Source organism: Chlamydotis macqueenii, chromosome 7, assembly GCF_036417535.1.
Source record: "Chlamydotis macqueenii isolate bChlMac1 chromosome 7, bChlMac1.mat, whole genome shotgun sequence".
In the NCBI taxonomy this organism is placed as follows: Eukaryota; Metazoa; Chordata; class Aves; order Otidiformes; family Otididae; genus Chlamydotis; species Chlamydotis macqueenii.
The window spans coordinates 33,669,330-33,686,070 of NC_141562.1; the positions used below are offsets into that span (position 1 = coordinate 33,669,330).

A 16,741-nucleotide genomic window follows, 5' to 3' on the forward strand; every position below is an offset into this window, starting at 1 on the left:
AAAGCAGAACAACCAAACACATTAAGCACCTTAGAAAATACATTTTTCAGAGTTTAACTGGTTTTGGTAGCCTTTCCTTTTTTTTTTCCCCCCTTCCAAAAGGCTGCTTCTGCATATGATTCAGACCAAGTTTTCCCTTTTCTCCCAGCAAGCACTGAATCAGGATCTTTAGGCCAGCAGAAAAGACCTGTGTTCCTTCCCTGCCACCCTGTCCATGCGTGACTATTTCAGCACCAGAGTACAACAGTGAATAACATAAGCAGTGGAACAGACCACAGGTCTCCTGTTTCTCCCTCACTCACGGAGAACCTGGCCGCTCCATTAAATCAGGCATGGATATACCTTGAAATGAAAGGACTGTGTTGTTGCAAGAGAAAATCGATATAAATAAATCTACCTCTTCCTAATATTTTTTTATTTCTGTTCGTTTTGTGAACCAGGTGTTCCACGTGACACAAAAAAAATGAAGATACCGGCAGCTACGAAGAAGTCACGAGGTGAGACTCCAAATGCAAATGGTTTTGCAAAGACCAACTGATGGACTTCAAGGCAAGCAGGTCTGCGCAGTGGCATTTGCCCTGGCAACCCATGGGGAGCCACATCCATCACATCCATGCGAGGGGCCATCCAGCCCGGGCCTGCGCTGAAGCGCACTGATACCCTGTATCAGTGGTATATTCAAGCTTAAAAAACATTAGTAGAAAAGAGAGATGCAGTGAGGACTGATTGTATTGATTTTTTTTTTTTAAAGTAGGGCATTGTGCTAGTGAACACACCTCCTTCCATGTCCTACTGCACCACATTGACTCAGACTTATCGGAAACAAGTTCTATTTAGTTAAATACTGTAAGAATCATTAAGAAAACCCACTCCGTTGTTCTCACTGATAAACGTGATGTCAGAATTGCTGCTCTCCACGTAGGTGTGTAACGAAAACAAACACGGTACTGCAGAATCCCTGCAGTCTGGTAGCAGAGCTCAGCTTTCCACTCCCTGCACTCAGCCACATTTAAGTTATGTGACTGCTCCTAGTCCACTGCAGTGCAAAATCACCCAGCTTAACTGAAATAACCACTCTGGCAGCAGCACAACACTCCATTTGATTGCTGCCCGTTTCTGAAGGGCCGGTCTAACTGTGCCCATGGTTGCCAGGAACGTCAAGTGCTTTCAGAGCTGCGCCGTTCATAAAGTCTAGGTAGCTCCACGGGATTTACGAACACCGTATAGATCTGTTGTAACTCCTGTGATAAATCTATTCACCCTTTCAAGAATTAAATAAACGTATATAGGACAACATCAGCGCGCTGGAGTCATACTTCAGTCCCAGAGAGTGGGATGCAGATGACTCTGAGTGTGTGTGCTGATTTCCAAGTGCAATTCAAACTTAAGATCTCCAAGATCTGCCCTCTTCGTTCCAGCACCTGTATAAAAGTTACACACCAGTGTAACTGTGCTCGCCGTGGGGTGTCCTGTGAAGGTAAATCCCTCCTCACTGAGCAGCCTGATCCTGAGCTGTGGCAACCACACTGATGGCCCGTTGCTGCCAGCAGAAGTTGAGCTCGCTGCTGCAGCCTGTGCTGCTTCACAAAATGGGAACTAAGACACGTGCGTTCATTTTTCCTTTGGAGAGAGCGGTTGCTTCTAGCATTAAAAACACTGTGTGTAATAAAAGATGTAACGCTGTCTTCCAGCATCAGCCACGTTGCGATGCCGGTGTTGTCCTTGTGATGACCGTCAGTGGGAGGCTGGGCAGGGATGTGAGATGCACTCATCACCCGAGCATAATTTCCTCCGTTTACAAGCGAGCATGACTCCTTGCACAGAAGCGGTCAAACAAGCAGCAGGGCAGGCACTCCTTAGGAACCTCATCTCTGTGCTAAGGCTCTGGTTTCCAGGAAGCAATTTTTCCCTTAAGAATTATTTAATCAGAGAAAAATCTTCCGGTACTTACAGACACAACTGCTGCTATATAGGACTTGGCATTGCAAAGAAAGTAACCACAACATGGCACGGCTTCCGGAGGCTGGACATTTTCGGAAGCGATAGGAGAGAGGATGTGAAGGATTGTACATTGCAATGCCACCTGCTACACGCAATAACTTTCAAAGTTCTAACCTCTGACACTTAATCGGGTGCAAAAGACATTTTATCCTAATGCCCAAGAAATTATTTGTTAAATGCATTTCTCATTTATTTCCTGCAATCAGAAAATGTCTTGTAGGCAGTCTGCAAGTCCTGCTGCTGCAAGTCGTTTCTGCCTGGCTGTAGAAAGAGGTATGATTGGTACAATAAAAAAAAAAAAAAAGAAGAAAAAAGAAGAAGTAGTGTCTGTGCTCCGCTTACAAGAAGGTCCATGTTCATTTGATTTGCTTCACGTGGGTTTAATCAATGCAAATACAGATGGGGGAAGACTGTTAGTAAGAGTAATGAGTCGTTTTTATTCCTCTTTCTTTGCCTGACCTGCTGAATTGATCCACCCCGTTGCCAGGAAAACCAGAATCGTGCTGACACGAGCAGCTGTCCTATATGGACAGAAGAGAATTTATGTTGTAAAACAGCACTGGAAATTCACAAACTTCCCACAAGTGGCTGATGCCTCACGCTACTGCTTATCGGGATAGAAAAACCACACGGTGTGGCAGAGAAGATGGAATTCCCTGGGGTGCTTCCTTCGGGGAACTTTTAAGACCTCCCGAAAAGCGGCGAAGCCCGTGCCTCCGAGCCCGGGGAGAAGGGGCGTGCATGGCATTGGCAGAGGGTGAGGCAGCAGCAACCGGCTGCGGGGTGCGAGCACCTGTGAAGCGGCAACGAGCACCCAGAGCGGCCGGGAAAGTGAGGGGGGATGGCGGGGGTCCCGGGCCGGGAAGCCCTGGAGGCCCCGAGCCGCCGCCGCGGGGTGGCGCCCCGCACCAGGGCTGCGCCGCCGGGGCCGCATCGCCCCGCAGCCTCCCCGCCGCGCCCGCACCCCCCCTCCGGCCGGCCCGGGCCCCGCGCCTTCCTTCCCCCCCACCTCGGGCGGGCCCTGCGCCGCCCTTCACCCGCGGAGGGAACGTTACGCGGCCGCGGTAGCCGGCGCCAGGTGCGAGAACTACACGTCCCGGCGTGCCCGGCCCCCCCTCAACCCCCCCCCCCCTTCTCCGGAGCTCGGCGGCGGGGATGGCGCCTGCGCGGGGCTGCGGGGCCGCTCCGCGGTGCCACACCCCCGGGGGAGGGGGGAGCGGCCGAGCCCTCGCAACCGGCGGGGCGGAGGATGGAGTAACGGGGCGAGGCTCCGCGGGAGCAGAGGCAGCACGGGGAGCGCCAGCTCCGCCCCGGGCTGGGGGGGAGGAAGGCAGGGATCATGCAGCGGGGGATAACGGGCTAGGGGCGGGAGGCGGGTGGTCGCCCGGAGACTCCGCACCTCGGGAGTGACGTCCTGCTGCAGTGCCGCTGCCTGCGCTGCCCGAGCTCGTCCATGGAGCTGGAAAACATCGTTGCCAACACCGTCTTGCTGAAAGCCAGGGAAGGTGAGAGAGCGGCGGGAGATGGGGGGATGTGGGGGGGGCTGGAGCATCCTTGTCGCAGAGCGATGCCCCGGCGGCTTGCGGGGTGCCGTGCGGGCGAGCCGGCGTTAACGGCTCCTTTGAAAAGGAAAATACCTTATTTTTTTTTCCTTTTCTTTTCTTTTCTTTTTTTTTTTTTCCTTCTCCTCCCCACACAGTGTGTGGGGGTTTGGGAAAGGAAGTGAATGAGATTGCAGAGATTACAATATTCACCCATCTCTTCCTTCCCCCCCCCCCCTCCTCCCCGGCCCCCCCATCAAACCTGGTCCCGCAGACTGTGCTATTTCAGCGCCCATTGTTAAAGGTCAGCTGCAGATGCATTCATTCAGAAGGGCTTCGGCAGATCTGCGCGCAGCTTTCCGCGCCGCGTGGGGAGACCGGCGGGATCGCCTCGCTTCACCGCACGCTCCCTCGCCGTACCCGGCGTGAGGAGGTGACACCGTGTCGCTGCCACCGTGCCCGTGGGCTGGGAGCGGGTTTGGCCTCAGCTGGGGCTCGGTGAGCCCCCGGGGATGGTGGGAGGGTGGGAAGGGGGGCAGCTTCTGGACCGGCAGCTGGGGGATGCTGCGGGAGATGCCGGTGCCGCCGGCCCGGAGCGGCGGTGAAAACACGCGGGGATGCCGGTTGTGCGGGGCTCTTCTGAGCCATCTCCCCTCCCGACCCCCCCCCCCCCTCAAAACCCGCAAAGCCGAACCCCAGTCCCACCTGCAGATCGGGCTTGCAGGGATTTTTTTTCCTTTCTTTCTTTTTTTTTTTCTTTCCTTTTTTTTTTTTTTTTTTCCCCCCTCCGCGCTGCACGGTGCCTCCCCGAGGGAGGGTTGTCCCGGGGGGGGGGGGTGGGGGGGGGGTGGCTCGGGGCTTGCCCTGTTTCCCCCCCGCAACGAGACCCCGTGCGTCCGGTAGCATCCCCGGGCCGGAGGACGGGCGCCGCGCACCAGCAACGGCCGCAGCATCACTGCCAAGGTGCGATCGTGTGCTGCCGGCTCTGTATTTCTGTTTATTCACTTGCTTACTGCCTAAAATAAAATAAACCTTTTTTCCCCCACCCCCTCCCCAAGCCTTTATTCAAACTTCTATTCCCTGAAAGCACTTGCCAGGCTGGGCATTTTTAGGAACTGTACAACCTTGCACCTTTTTTTTTCCCCTCCGAAGTGCCCAGTAGTGAGGCCAGGGACGGCTGGGGTGGACTTCAGCTTTGGTCACTCTGAAGCCACGGGAGTCCGAGTAAAGCAATATTAGTTTTGTAAAAGGAATCATACAAATAGTCCTCCCCTGGAGCGATCCTTTTGCTGGGAAAATAGTTCAAATTGTAAAATAATGTTTATATAACTCATGGGCTGTTGAACTTGTGAGGCTTAGCTAAAGAGTAAAGTCCTGAGATCCTCCCCCAAAAAAGCTCTATAAATAATAAGGGCAAAGGTGTTATTCCATTCAGCAGATTAGTGAATTATAACTTTCTGACTTCCCACGGAGAATTTTTATTTTCTGGTGTCATTTTTAATATTGTTTAGGATGCAGTTGTTGCTACCAGCATTACGATCCTGGTTTAGATTTCAGTAGACTGTAGGAGTACTTTAAAGGACTGGTATTAATTACGGTTATTGTGTGGTGTTTTCAGAGAGACACTATTTTGTAAGTAATTTTAAATGTGCCACTTGGTTTTATGGTCTTTTTCTACCATCCTCAGCAAGATGGTAACAGTAACGTTGTTTTAATATGACTTCAGCACAATGAAGAAGTTGTTAGCTGGAATCCAAATAGCAGAACTTTATCAAGGCTTACTCCAAACTGTGTTCCAACTTCTCTTCTATGAAGCTCCAACAACATTTTTTGAGGCCCGGTGCTTATTTTTAAAGCTCTTTTGAAGGGAGTGTGAAATTTTTTTAAATGAAGTACAAAGAACAAGTCCGGTACCTGACATCAAAGCCACAAGTACTATGTCTGCATGACCTATCTTTCCACATTTTTAGCTACAATTGCGAGCTGCTGTGAGTAAAGTGTTTGTAAAATTTGCAAGAAGTCGTGTAGGTGAATGTCATTGCAGATGAAGAAGATGGACAGCATATGGAAGAGCAAGAGTGAAAGCAAATTAATATATTGAGGATTATGGTACCTAAAAAGAAGTTGATTCCAGATCCTGCAGGCTCCATGAGTAGATTTAGCTGGGTGAACATGTAGCCAAAGCCAAGCACATGCATGTGTGTTTCCACTTGTTAAGTCAAAAGTAAAAGCTGTGTGAGCTCAATTAGGTGGTGGTTGGTGCCTGCAATGTGGTACTTGGTGTCAGAAGAAGGAAAATGATGGGATGCACTCTGCAGGTGTTAGTAGAAGCAGAAGTTTTATCACAGTTGCGCGGGGAACACAAACCCAATATTGGTGGCAAAAGGGAAATTTCAGCTGAGTTTCAAAGGAGACCCACACCGTGCAGTCTGGCGGTGAGGGCTTTTGTACGGGACTCAGAAGTAGGGCTGGGTGACCACCAGAAACATTTTCTAGCAAATATTGGTTTAAATTTTGCAACTCATTTGCTTTGGCCTTGCTAGCAGGTTTTTTTTTTTTTCTGTGGTCCCTTGTGTAAGTCACTTTGTTACTAAGTTTTACTAAAGCAACCCCCGACACAAAGTGAACTTTTCAGCTGAAATACCGGGAATCAAGTTTTATAACTGTTATACAAGTACTTGCACTCGAATCCTGATGATTACAATGAGAAGCACACCCAGAATTAACTGATGCCATGTGATACATGAGTAATCTTATTAGAACAACAAAAAGAGTAAATGCAGTTCACATACGAAAATGTATTTCACAGAATAATTTTGAACAGAGAATAAATTCCAGAAGATCTTCATATTTTTTTTTTGCAGAATATGAAGTTTTTGATACAAAATTACACATAAGTTACTTGTTATACACAGAAATCTGCCAGTCTGAACATGTAAAAAAAGTGAAGTTTTATTGCATTTGAAAGTTCATTTATAATTTATTAGGAATAAATTTATGCTGTTTCCTCAATTATCATTTCTCACTTCTTGGATGCAAAATCCCATTTAACAAATCGCTACTCCCTTTCAGGACTGAATATAAAATAAATCTGGTTTAATTATAGAAACAAATAGGTATTTGGGACCATCTCGTATTGCCTGGGGAAAAGAATAAACACAGAAGGGAAGACAAGAAAGAAGAGAAACAAAAAAAGAAAAGCAAAATAATAACAATTGGAGTCATTTCAGGTTGAGTAAGAACCCCAGATTACGAGGCGGTGAAACACTTCTCTGGATCTTTTAATGAGCCTTCTTGTTTCCGAGTCTCGCCAACCACGTTGGAACCACAGAATCGTCTATTCATCAGGGATGGACACACACCTCGTGCTAACAGCGGGTCTGGGTTGGAGAATTTCTCCCAGTTTAAGGTTGTTTGGTAGAGGGCATCATCAGAACCAAGAAGCCAGTGGAGGAGTCCAGGAGAGACCAAGGGCTGAGCCTCCCAGCGTTTCAGAGGAACTTTACCAGCCGTAACCCAGGGAAGCTTTAAAACGCATCCACGAGTCATCAGTCTACCCTGCCTGTCAAAAGAAACACGCTGATGAAAGATGAGTCTTCCAAGGAGGCTGATGATTAAATGATGATGTTTGTATGAAAAGCAAACGGTATGGTCCGATAAGCGTGACCAAGCCATGGTGATTACCTATATACTCTTCCTCGTGATCCATTCCTTCCTAGCCCTAAAATAAGTCTTCCCTCACATTACCTGCTGCTTTTTTGTGCATGAGCTTTCTTAGGCTTTCTTAGGTGTTTCAAAACCCAAAGACAACTTGACTCTCAAACGGCAAAATTGTTTACAAATCTGTACAGGCAGACATACAATACCCACCACTTTTGTACAAACAGACAATTCCCACAATGTTTTAGCACTAACTAAATTAGTCATCACATTTATTAGTTTTAAAATAGCCAATTTGGAAGATAAACTATTGTTTTTCTCAAACCTGGGGTTTCTAAAGTTCAAAGTTTACCATGTAAACCTGTTGAAAGGAAAAAAACCCCTTCAACCACTAAACGACAATGCAAATGTGTTTTTTTTTTTTCCTTTTTAGGTAGACTGGAATTTTAAAATAAACTTATTTATGGCACCCAGGCAGATCCTTTGATGGGCCTAGCCAAAAGGGGCGACCTTCTTTTATATATCTCGGAATTTTTTTGATGAGTGCACACTGATGCCGTATAACAGGCGGAATGTGCCTGTTCATAAATGGCTGTATTTTTAGCTTGCTTTTGCAGGATGATCACAGGAGAGATTTGTGCATGTCCTTATTGGCAAAAGACTAGCAATAAATCCTAAACAAGAAGCGTGATTGCTTTCCAAGAACTTGGCTGCAGAGCAATTGGAAAAAGGGCAGTAGAACAATGAAAAGCATATTTTGAAGGAAAGAAGGTGACTGTAGCAACAGCCAAAACCCCATGGAGAATGTGATTGTTGCAACTTAACTTTAGCAACTTCATTAACTGGTGCTTTAAAAGCAGAATCTAAGGTCCTGTCCTCTATCCCTTGATATAAAAACAGAGTACTTGGTAAGGAAAATGTTGTCTCTGTAAGCAGAGGAAGCTTGCGTGCAGTGAGCTCAGTTCAGTTTTCTTTTTGGAGTTCAAGAGAAGCTCTCACCACTGCAATAGCTTAAAAGACAATATTCCAAGAATGAAGTCAGCCATTTCTTCAGAAGCGATCAAGTGCTTTTAAGCAGTAGTTTAAAAAAATGAGATTCCTTTTCAATCTTCTAACCATTCCTTTCTGGGGTGGAGGGGGGGCGTGGGGGGAGTGCGGGGGAGATAGCCTAAAGAGTCGAGAATTTTTAATTTTAAAATAGAGGGAGGTAGATTTAGATTAGATATTAGGAAAAAAAATTTTACACTGAGGGTCGTGGAACACTGGCACAGGTTGCCCAGAGAGGTGGTGGATGCCCCATGCCTGGAAACATTCAAGGCCAGGTTGGATGAGGCTCTGAGCAACCTGATCTGGTTGGAGATGTCCCTGCTTCTTGCAGGGGGGTTGGAATGGATGGCCTTTAAAGGTCCCTCCCAAACCTAACCATTCTATGATTCTGTGAAAGTAACACATATCTTTGTGATAGACAGCTCCAGAATGAAAGCGTCAACCACAATCTTGCCCTGAGATGGGCCCTACTGCGTGTGTCTGTGCCTTTGTCACCTGCGAGTTGGTGGGTTGGTGGATGAGAGTGTGCTGCCCCATTTTTGAAGACAATGAAGGAGAAACAGCTAAAGAGGAATGCAACAGCTCTGACTCTGCTGTTCCTAGGCTCTGGGCGTGTGTGGTACCTGGTTGGTGGCTGATGTTGCTTCCGTTTTCCTTTATACCTGCGGACAGTACAATGGGTTACTATTGAAAAACAACAACAACAACAAAAAACCCTGCGTCATTTCAGTCTTTCTGATTGAAAGATGATGAAGATGAGCTGCCTTTCCACGTATTGCTTTTCTAGCTAAGATCTGCTAGCGATCTCTCCCCAGCTCAGAGGATGAACATCTGTGTGCTGAGGGCAAACCCCTTGCAGTGAGGGGTTTAGGCCTCAGTCGTGTATTCAGATTTATTAATACAGATGTGCTCCGATCCTCAGAAAGCCCAAAGCTGGCTGCTAGGATGTAGGCAGGGTCCTTCTGCCTGTGTTGTAGAGACAGAAGTTGTATTTTTATTGCTTGGCTGACCTTACATAGTTAGGCATGTAGCTGATTCTTCTCCTGTAGTATTTTTCTGCCAGTTTCTCTGTGAATGACTTCTGGTTTGTATTGATTCAAAGAGAGCTACTGAAGCTCTAATTTAAGTGCAAGTAGTGGTGCTAAAGTCAATGGGATTATTTTCATGGCTAAAATATCCACAAAATCACATCAGGATCCATATCAGTGCATTGAAAAAGTTTAAAAGCAAATTATTGTATCAAAGCAGTCACTATCTTTATAAAGTATTAGTCAAACTCAACCAAATACACAAGGATTCTGGATAGGAAATACTATTTTTTTTTGCTTTGTCAGCGAAAATGGAAGCTAAGGATTTAACTCATGCTCATCTGTAGGATCTTCCCTTGGATCTCTATTTCAAAAATATTCTATATGCTGTTATGAGTTTTCTGGGTGGCAGTGGGTAAGAAGAGAATCAATTGCTCCTTATTTTTACAGGCACATAATCTAAACAATAACAAGATGATATCATCCTAATATTTCTTCAAGACCACAGGATGTGAAATTAAATTAAAAGGCCAGGAAAATAAAGAACCCTGCAGTTTGATTACACTCAGCTGGATTATCTTTGTAATTATTTTGCTTGGAGGATTTAAAAATGCATGCTACTTTGTGAGAAAGATTAGGTGGGGTAACTAAAATTAAAGTAAACATTCTAAAGAAAATATTGCAAAGATGATGAGTATTTTACTTAATTTTGAAAAATAATCCATACAGTTGCCTGTTAAAATGAAAGGATGGAAGAAAACACAGGTGAGGGGGAAGATGGATGAGGCTGCAGAGTCTGTAGAACTGGCTCAGCTGCTTCTTGTTCGTATAATGACAGAGCTGAAGAAACTGTCACAAGCATTTATTTGGGGAGGAAGGGCAGGCAAAAAGGAGTAGGAATACACACAAGTGCTCGAGACTCAATTTGGACCTGGGAGTGAATAATGCAAATAATATTAATGAAGGAAGGGACACCGCCGTCTGTGCTCTGGGATGAAAATAGCTATTTGCAGCTGACTCCTCAGTGGCACAGCAAAGGCTGAAAAATTTGCATATCCATCATTTCCAGCACCTAGAAGTGCATTTACTATGCGTGGGTAGTCCCATGGACTTCATGGGGAACTGCTTGGTGGTTGGAAATGTGGCTTGATGGCACGCAGGGATCAGTCAGTTCGCGCTGCTGCAGTGCTGTTCCAGTCAGCAAAATTGCACCAGTATAACTGAAGTGAAACACACAACGAGCAGCCGTAGGAAAAGGCCTACTGTGTCATTTTGTCCCTTGTCCTCAGTGCGCTTTTTAGGGTTTGAAAGAGTTTGATCTAAAAGTGACTCAGTTGATGGATCTATCTTGAGAAGATTTTTTTTCAGTCCAGGAAACCTTGATTTTTCTGGTTAAATTTTCCTTACTCTAATCTCCTTACTCGTCTAATCCCTTTTGTACAGTTTTCATTCTCCAGGTACTTTCTGTTTCTCATCAGTTATCATCTTGCCAAGTTTAAGATCTTCTCTTCTTTCCTCCTTCCAGCTTGTCAGCTTGGATGATCTACCTCAAATTTTGTGCCCTTAGTCCTAAGGACAAGTTCACTCCCAGCGATGGGTTCCTAGGAGGTGTGCTGAGGGATGGAGTTGGTCCTGAATCTGCTCCTCGTCCTGGCCCACCTCACAATCAGCTGAAAAAGCTGGTCACATGGGGAGAGACCCTTGGGCAGAGACAGCACCAAAGAGGGAGTACGTCAGGATATCTGAGTAGTTTCCATCTGTGAGGTTGCTGATGGAGTTCCCTGTTGCCCAGAGGATGCCGACGGGGCAGTTCATAAGCAGTAGCAGCTGGTTTTGGCATTGGTTGAGTATTCTCTTTGTCCCATTGATTTCACTAGGAGCTTGGCTTTTCCTGGTAGGCTGAAGTTGTATTACAAGTTCTAGAAGTTACCTTAAGTTTTGGTACAGTACTTCTTTCGCTTAACTACTCAAAGAGCCCATCTCTGCCTTGTGTGACTTCTGGGATGCTGTTTGCTAGGTCCCAGTGCTTCTGGACCATTCCCCTTTTCCTAGCATCATTCTCCCAGTAAACAAATCTTGGTGGTTTTGTTCCCTCTCTCTCTTGCAGTAGTCTGACTTCTTCTGGACTGAAATTCCCATATTTTATTCTTCCCACTTTTCTAATCTTTCTAGTTTATTTTCCCTGTCCTCTGTTTCTGACACCACCTTTGAATTTGAGAAGTCTTTGATGTTCTGTTTAAAACATGTTTAATTAGATTGGATTAAATGTCAGTTTGCTGGACACATCTAAGGCTTTATGTATTTTCTCTCTTGTGTTATCCTCGGTTGTTCTTTGGTCAGTGTTTAGTCTGTGTGACAAGGCTCCTATCTAAAATGACTGAAACCATTCTTTTTTTCTTTCCCCCTGCCCCACACATGTGTAATGGGAGACCTTAATGATTCTGTAGGAAGTCTTTATTTACAGTGGAAGGTTTAGACTCTTCCTGGCTGAGTGTGCTCCCTCATTTCTATCTAGCTGTCTAGTGTGTCCCAGGAAAGGGACGACCTGCCAGGAGAATGGAGAAACCCTGTGATGTTACGGTCACTTTCACTTGGCAGCATCTGCAGAAGGCACTGATGGAGAATCTCATCTTGGGAAAAAAAGGAAAAAAAAGAGAGAAATGCAGCTGGAAGAAGAGGAGATTCAGTACCAAAGGGAAGATCTCAGTGATGCCAAGTGAAAACACCACCAATACCTCCTCGCTGATGTTTCCATCAAAATACCCCTGTAGGCAGTGCAGGGGAACCGACATCTTTAGCAAGCAGATGACTTGGAAAGAATGGATGCTGGGCTACATCATCATTTAGCCAAGGCTACCAAAATACCTGTGAAGGATGCAGATACATATAGATACATAGATAGATATCTCTCTCTTACTGCTGTTCAGTGCTTGTTATTCTGTTTCCCCTTGGGTTTCTCCACTGATTTAATCTTCCTATTGCTTTCCTTCCTGCTCCCTCATAGGTTTGGTTTTGTTTCTTACTGGGCATGAAGGTTAGATTGGCAATTCTATTCAGGCAATGTGCTTTTTTTTTCATCTTTAGTTTTAGTTGTTATAGACGTTTTTTTTTCCCCCAGTGCTCTGGGTCTCCATGAAGTTAGTTGTCTCTGGTGCAGCAGGAGAGATTCTAGTGATAACAATGCTAGAAATTAATCAGGTTGCCTTCCGTAGCGGTGATCTTGCTACCTGCATGGCAAACCTTTCTCCAGCAGAAATCCAGTAAGACAACTTACCTCTCTTCTTTCATTGAGAAGCATGGTGCAACAATGCAGTTGCTCACCCTGCAAGTTTTGCAGAGGAAATTTTACTTGGCTAACAGTTACGGAAAATTAAGGGAATCTGAACACTCAGCCTTAATCTTCTTACTATTAAAGGAAGAATAGTTGTCCAGTGCAATGTTTGGAAGCAGTGAAAAAACTTACGAATACAGGAGTTGGGACTAATCTATGAATAAACCCTTTCTCCCTCCGTAGCAATTCCACATCTACATTTCATCTCTGAATCATGATTGTGTGTTTTCTGAGGATGCCAAGTTATAAATCATACGTTGACTGAGAATTCCTCATGAAGCACACATCTGGGAAAGCTTGTGCTTTGTTTATTTCACCAGCAGCTGAGTTTTTGGAAGAATGATCCAGATGACTTACGTACGATGTAAGGTTCTCTCAAGGTTACGGTACAGCTCTCCTGGAAGCCTTGTGCATGTGTTGTGCATCTCCTTTCAGTATTTGCTTAATGACAGACATGGGAATGGTTCTGGAATTAAAAAAGAAAAAAAAAACCTTTAGCTCTCTTGGAGAGCTGGAAATAGAACAGAAAGGTGTTTGGAGTAAAGTTGCTTTTCACCACGTGTCATTGACTGATGCTGAACAGCAGCAGGTGCCTATGCATAAGAATGATCCTTCTCCACGCCTGTCTTTTCTGCCTCCCACAGCAGGGATTTCCCAAGCAGAAGGTGGCTTTGCCCTATGGTATTTAATAGAGGGATCTATCCTTTATGAATTTATTTAATCTTTTTTTTTTTTTTTGGACCACATTTATAATTTTGGCCTGAGCAGCTTCCTGTGGCGATGAGTTCCATCCCGTAACAAAGGCATGCAAACTTCCCCACATGTGTGCTTCATGAGGGACTCTCGGTTGATGTGTTATTTATGTTTTGGCAGCCTCAGAAAGCAGTCATTGTGAAGATGTGGAAGTGTCTTGGAGGGGAGAGAAAGGGAATTATCCGCAAATCAACCAAATACTTCTGGGTTTGTTTGGATTTTTTGGTTAACATGTTGATTTCATTGCTTCTGCCCTAATTTCTATCAGGTCCTTCATGATTTTATAACCCGTTGTCACATCGCCTTAGTAGTCTTTCTCCAAAGGCAGAAAGGTCCAAATCTGTAATCTCTGTCCATTTGCGTCTTCAAATTCTGTGTCCTATTTGCAATGAGTGACCAAAACTGCGCAGCTTGTGTGTGCACCATGGGCAGTGGCATGGTGATGCTGACCGCTTCATCCTTTGTTCTTGTCACAGTCCTAAGTTATGTTTGTTTGCTTTTTTTTCCCCACTGTCGTAAGTATTCATTACTGGGCCTACTGACGGCAACCTCAGAAATTTGTCTCCCGAGCTGCAATGTTTAATTTGGAGCCTGTCATTTGGTGTGTATAGCAAGAGTTGTTTTCATTCACTTGCAATACTGTGCCGTCTGACAGAGAATTTAATCTCTTTTTTCCCCCATCTCTAAGTGATTCAATACTGCAAAATACTCCTGCAACTCTTCGCAGGCTGTTTTTGTTACAACTGTCCTGAAGAAATTCATCTTGCCAGCAAATGTCATCTTGCTATTTATCTCTTTTCCGCACCATTTATGAATACACTGAGTAGTCCGAGTCCTATCACAGATCTCTGTGGCACCTTGCTCTGCTCGCAAATCCTTATCCCCGATTCCCTATCTTGTCAACTGCTGCTGACTCGCAGTAGGGTCTCCTCTCCAGAAACGCTTTAGTTTCTTAAGATTTGTTGGTGAAGGTCACTGCTGAAAAAAACACTGTTCAAAAGCCACCTGCCCAAGTGGCTTTGACTACAGCCAACTTCTTCCAGAGGTGGAGAAGAAAAGCAAAAAGCTGTGAATGAGAAATGTTGGGATTTGCCAGCTGATGGCAGTATTCGAAGGAGCCATCCCTGTGACATCTGGTGATTGGCAAAAAAAAAAAAAATATCAGGATTGCACCAAGGGCTGAAAGACAGGTCCCTGGTGAACACTGTTGAAATGGGTGCTGTTCGAATCTACCCATCAAATCTCCGACCATCTGGAGCTGCTGTAAGGTCAGCGATCGCTTCTCATGCCATGAACGAGCATGATGCATGCCAGTAGGCCACTGGCCACAATGTGCTTAAAAAAATAAACCCAACCCAAATCTCCTGTCCTGCCTCCAAACCCTGCCAATCCTGAGAGGAAAAAAAAAAAAAAAAAAGAGAAAAAAAGTGGTTTCAGGTAATTATTTTTCAGGACCTGTCCCCTGAATACTTGCCTCCATCCAGGCGTACGTGCACAGGATCCACCTCTTTCATCAGACAGCCTGATCTGAAATCTCGAGCAGGTCTCAGGACGTTTGTTATTCTGGCTCATGCAGACCTCCAGCTGCAAAATGTTTATTTGGCTGTGAAAAGTCTATGAAGTAACAAACTTTGATGGATCCAGCATATTGTTTTCTCTTCCTTTTTTGGGATGCTGTTTGCCTCCAGCTCTCGTGGGGAGCCCATCTCTCTCTCTGTACATCATAAATACCAGACGCCCCGAGTGACTGCCGACGTGTGCAGCACAGGTATGAGCCGTGCTCTGCTCGCAGCCCTTTCCTGGCCATCTGCACTGCAAACAGGTTGCCTAAAAATAATGGCGTCACAGGACTGCCCAACGCTTTAATGTTCAACCTTGCTATGATTTCAAGTCGCTAATATTTTATTCTTGCTCATTAGCAGTTTACAGGTTGCATAATGGCACTGGGATCATTCATGGAGTAAGGTGAAGGAAGTAAATTCTGTGTCTGCATAGTTGGGAATGCCGATAGAGAAATATATTATTTCCTGAGTGACCTCTCCAAGACCTCTGTGTGGTGGTTCATATAAACAAACTGGTAATTGGAAAGTGTAGAATAAATAGAAGCCAGCTTTTAAAAACTTATGGGTATGCTATGTAAATGACCCTTCCAAGATGAAGCTCGGTCTATATGTTACAAATCCTTTGCAAGGGGATTGTTTGAATGTATTTTTGAGCAAACATTTGCCAGCTGTGTGAAGGCATGAAGCTCGTTTAGAAGCCCAGAAATATTTCGCAAGGTGAGGACAGAGCATGCTGTTGTTTGTAGTCTCTGGCCTAACTTTTCAAAAATACTTAGTGATTTCTTTTTATATTTTGGTTTTTAGGTACAATGAGGTGAGAAGGAATTAAAATTGGGAATGAAATCCTGGATATTAAACTCAGTTAAAATGTATATTCTGTGCAAGAAAAGCCAAATATGAGAAGTTGGGCATGTTTCTAGGGCCAGATACTGAGGAGGGCAGGCAGCAAAGCTTTGATCTCGGCCCTTTGTTAATCTCCACATTTGAGGCTCTTGCTCAAATGCTGGGATACAGCATCACATTTCGAAAGAGGAGGCATAGAAGGCTGCAACACTACCCATGTGAATCTGCTAGTGCAGGTGGAAGCTGAGGATGCCATCCTGTAAATGATAAAGCAAGTAAATAAATTTCAGGCATGAACAGTCACGTAAGGTGAACAATTTGTTGACAGAGGCAATTTGAGCAATCGCTCATCAGTGGAAGAAAATGCTTCATGTCCTGAGCTCTTGCTTGCTTGTTTAAAAAAAAAAAAAGTCACATTTTTATAAGGGCTTCAAGGGCCTGGTACCTAATTCCAGCAAATAATTGTGGGAAGAGCATTTTTAAGGAGGTTTTGCTTGTTTCAATAAAAATATGATGAGATTTGCAGACACTCCTCTCCACTAACATAGATCTGTGCTATTACCATTGGATCTTTTAATCTGGGTTGGTTGCAGATCGCGATGAATGTGTATTTTAAAAAACACGACTAGTGATCTATTAACTTCTCTAATATCTCTTTGCAGATGAAGTTTCATTTGATCCTAGTAGCTGAAGTTCAGCTGGAGGATAAAAGCTAATTTTTAGGATTGCGTAATTTTGCACAGGAGTGAATTTTGCTCTTTATAAGTCTTTCTGTTTCCCTCTTGGGAGGGGGAAAAGGGAGAGGAACAGCTTGACAGGAATCAGTTGTTTTGATTTAGGAGAATGTGAGGAAATGGCATCTTCCAATAAATACACATTTTATGGAAGCTGAATACTTTGACAAATAGTTTAGACTTAGGACTTCAGATTTGATATGTAAGCAGAGCAACTCCGCTGAGATTTGTGTGCATTGCT

At 44.9% G+C, this 16,741-nt stretch overlaps 1 protein-coding gene and 1 long non-coding RNA gene across 2 annotated transcripts in view; one reads left to right on the top strand and one right to left on the bottom strand.

Moving 5' to 3' along the window:
• Positions 1-2,371: 2,371 nt before the first annotated feature.
• Positions 2,372-3,974, bottom strand: LOC147600128 (uncharacterized). The gene is made up of 3 exons (XR_015259032.1): positions 3,805-3,974; positions 3,401-3,620; positions 2,372-2,522 (listed from the first exon to the last, which is right to left on the bottom strand). It is a non-coding gene; the product is annotated as an uncharacterized LOC147600128 (long non-coding RNA).
• GRK5 (G protein-coupled receptor kinase 5) overlaps positions 3,393-16,741 on the top strand; it is a 158,877-nt gene continuing 145,528 nt past the window's right edge. The window contains exon 1 of the mRNA XM_086751872.1: positions 3,393-3,506. Within this exon, the coding sequence (XP_086607998.1) occupies positions 3,455-3,506 (52 nt within the window). The 5' untranslated portion in view covers positions 3,393-3,454. The remainder of the gene's footprint in view (positions 3,507-16,741) is intronic.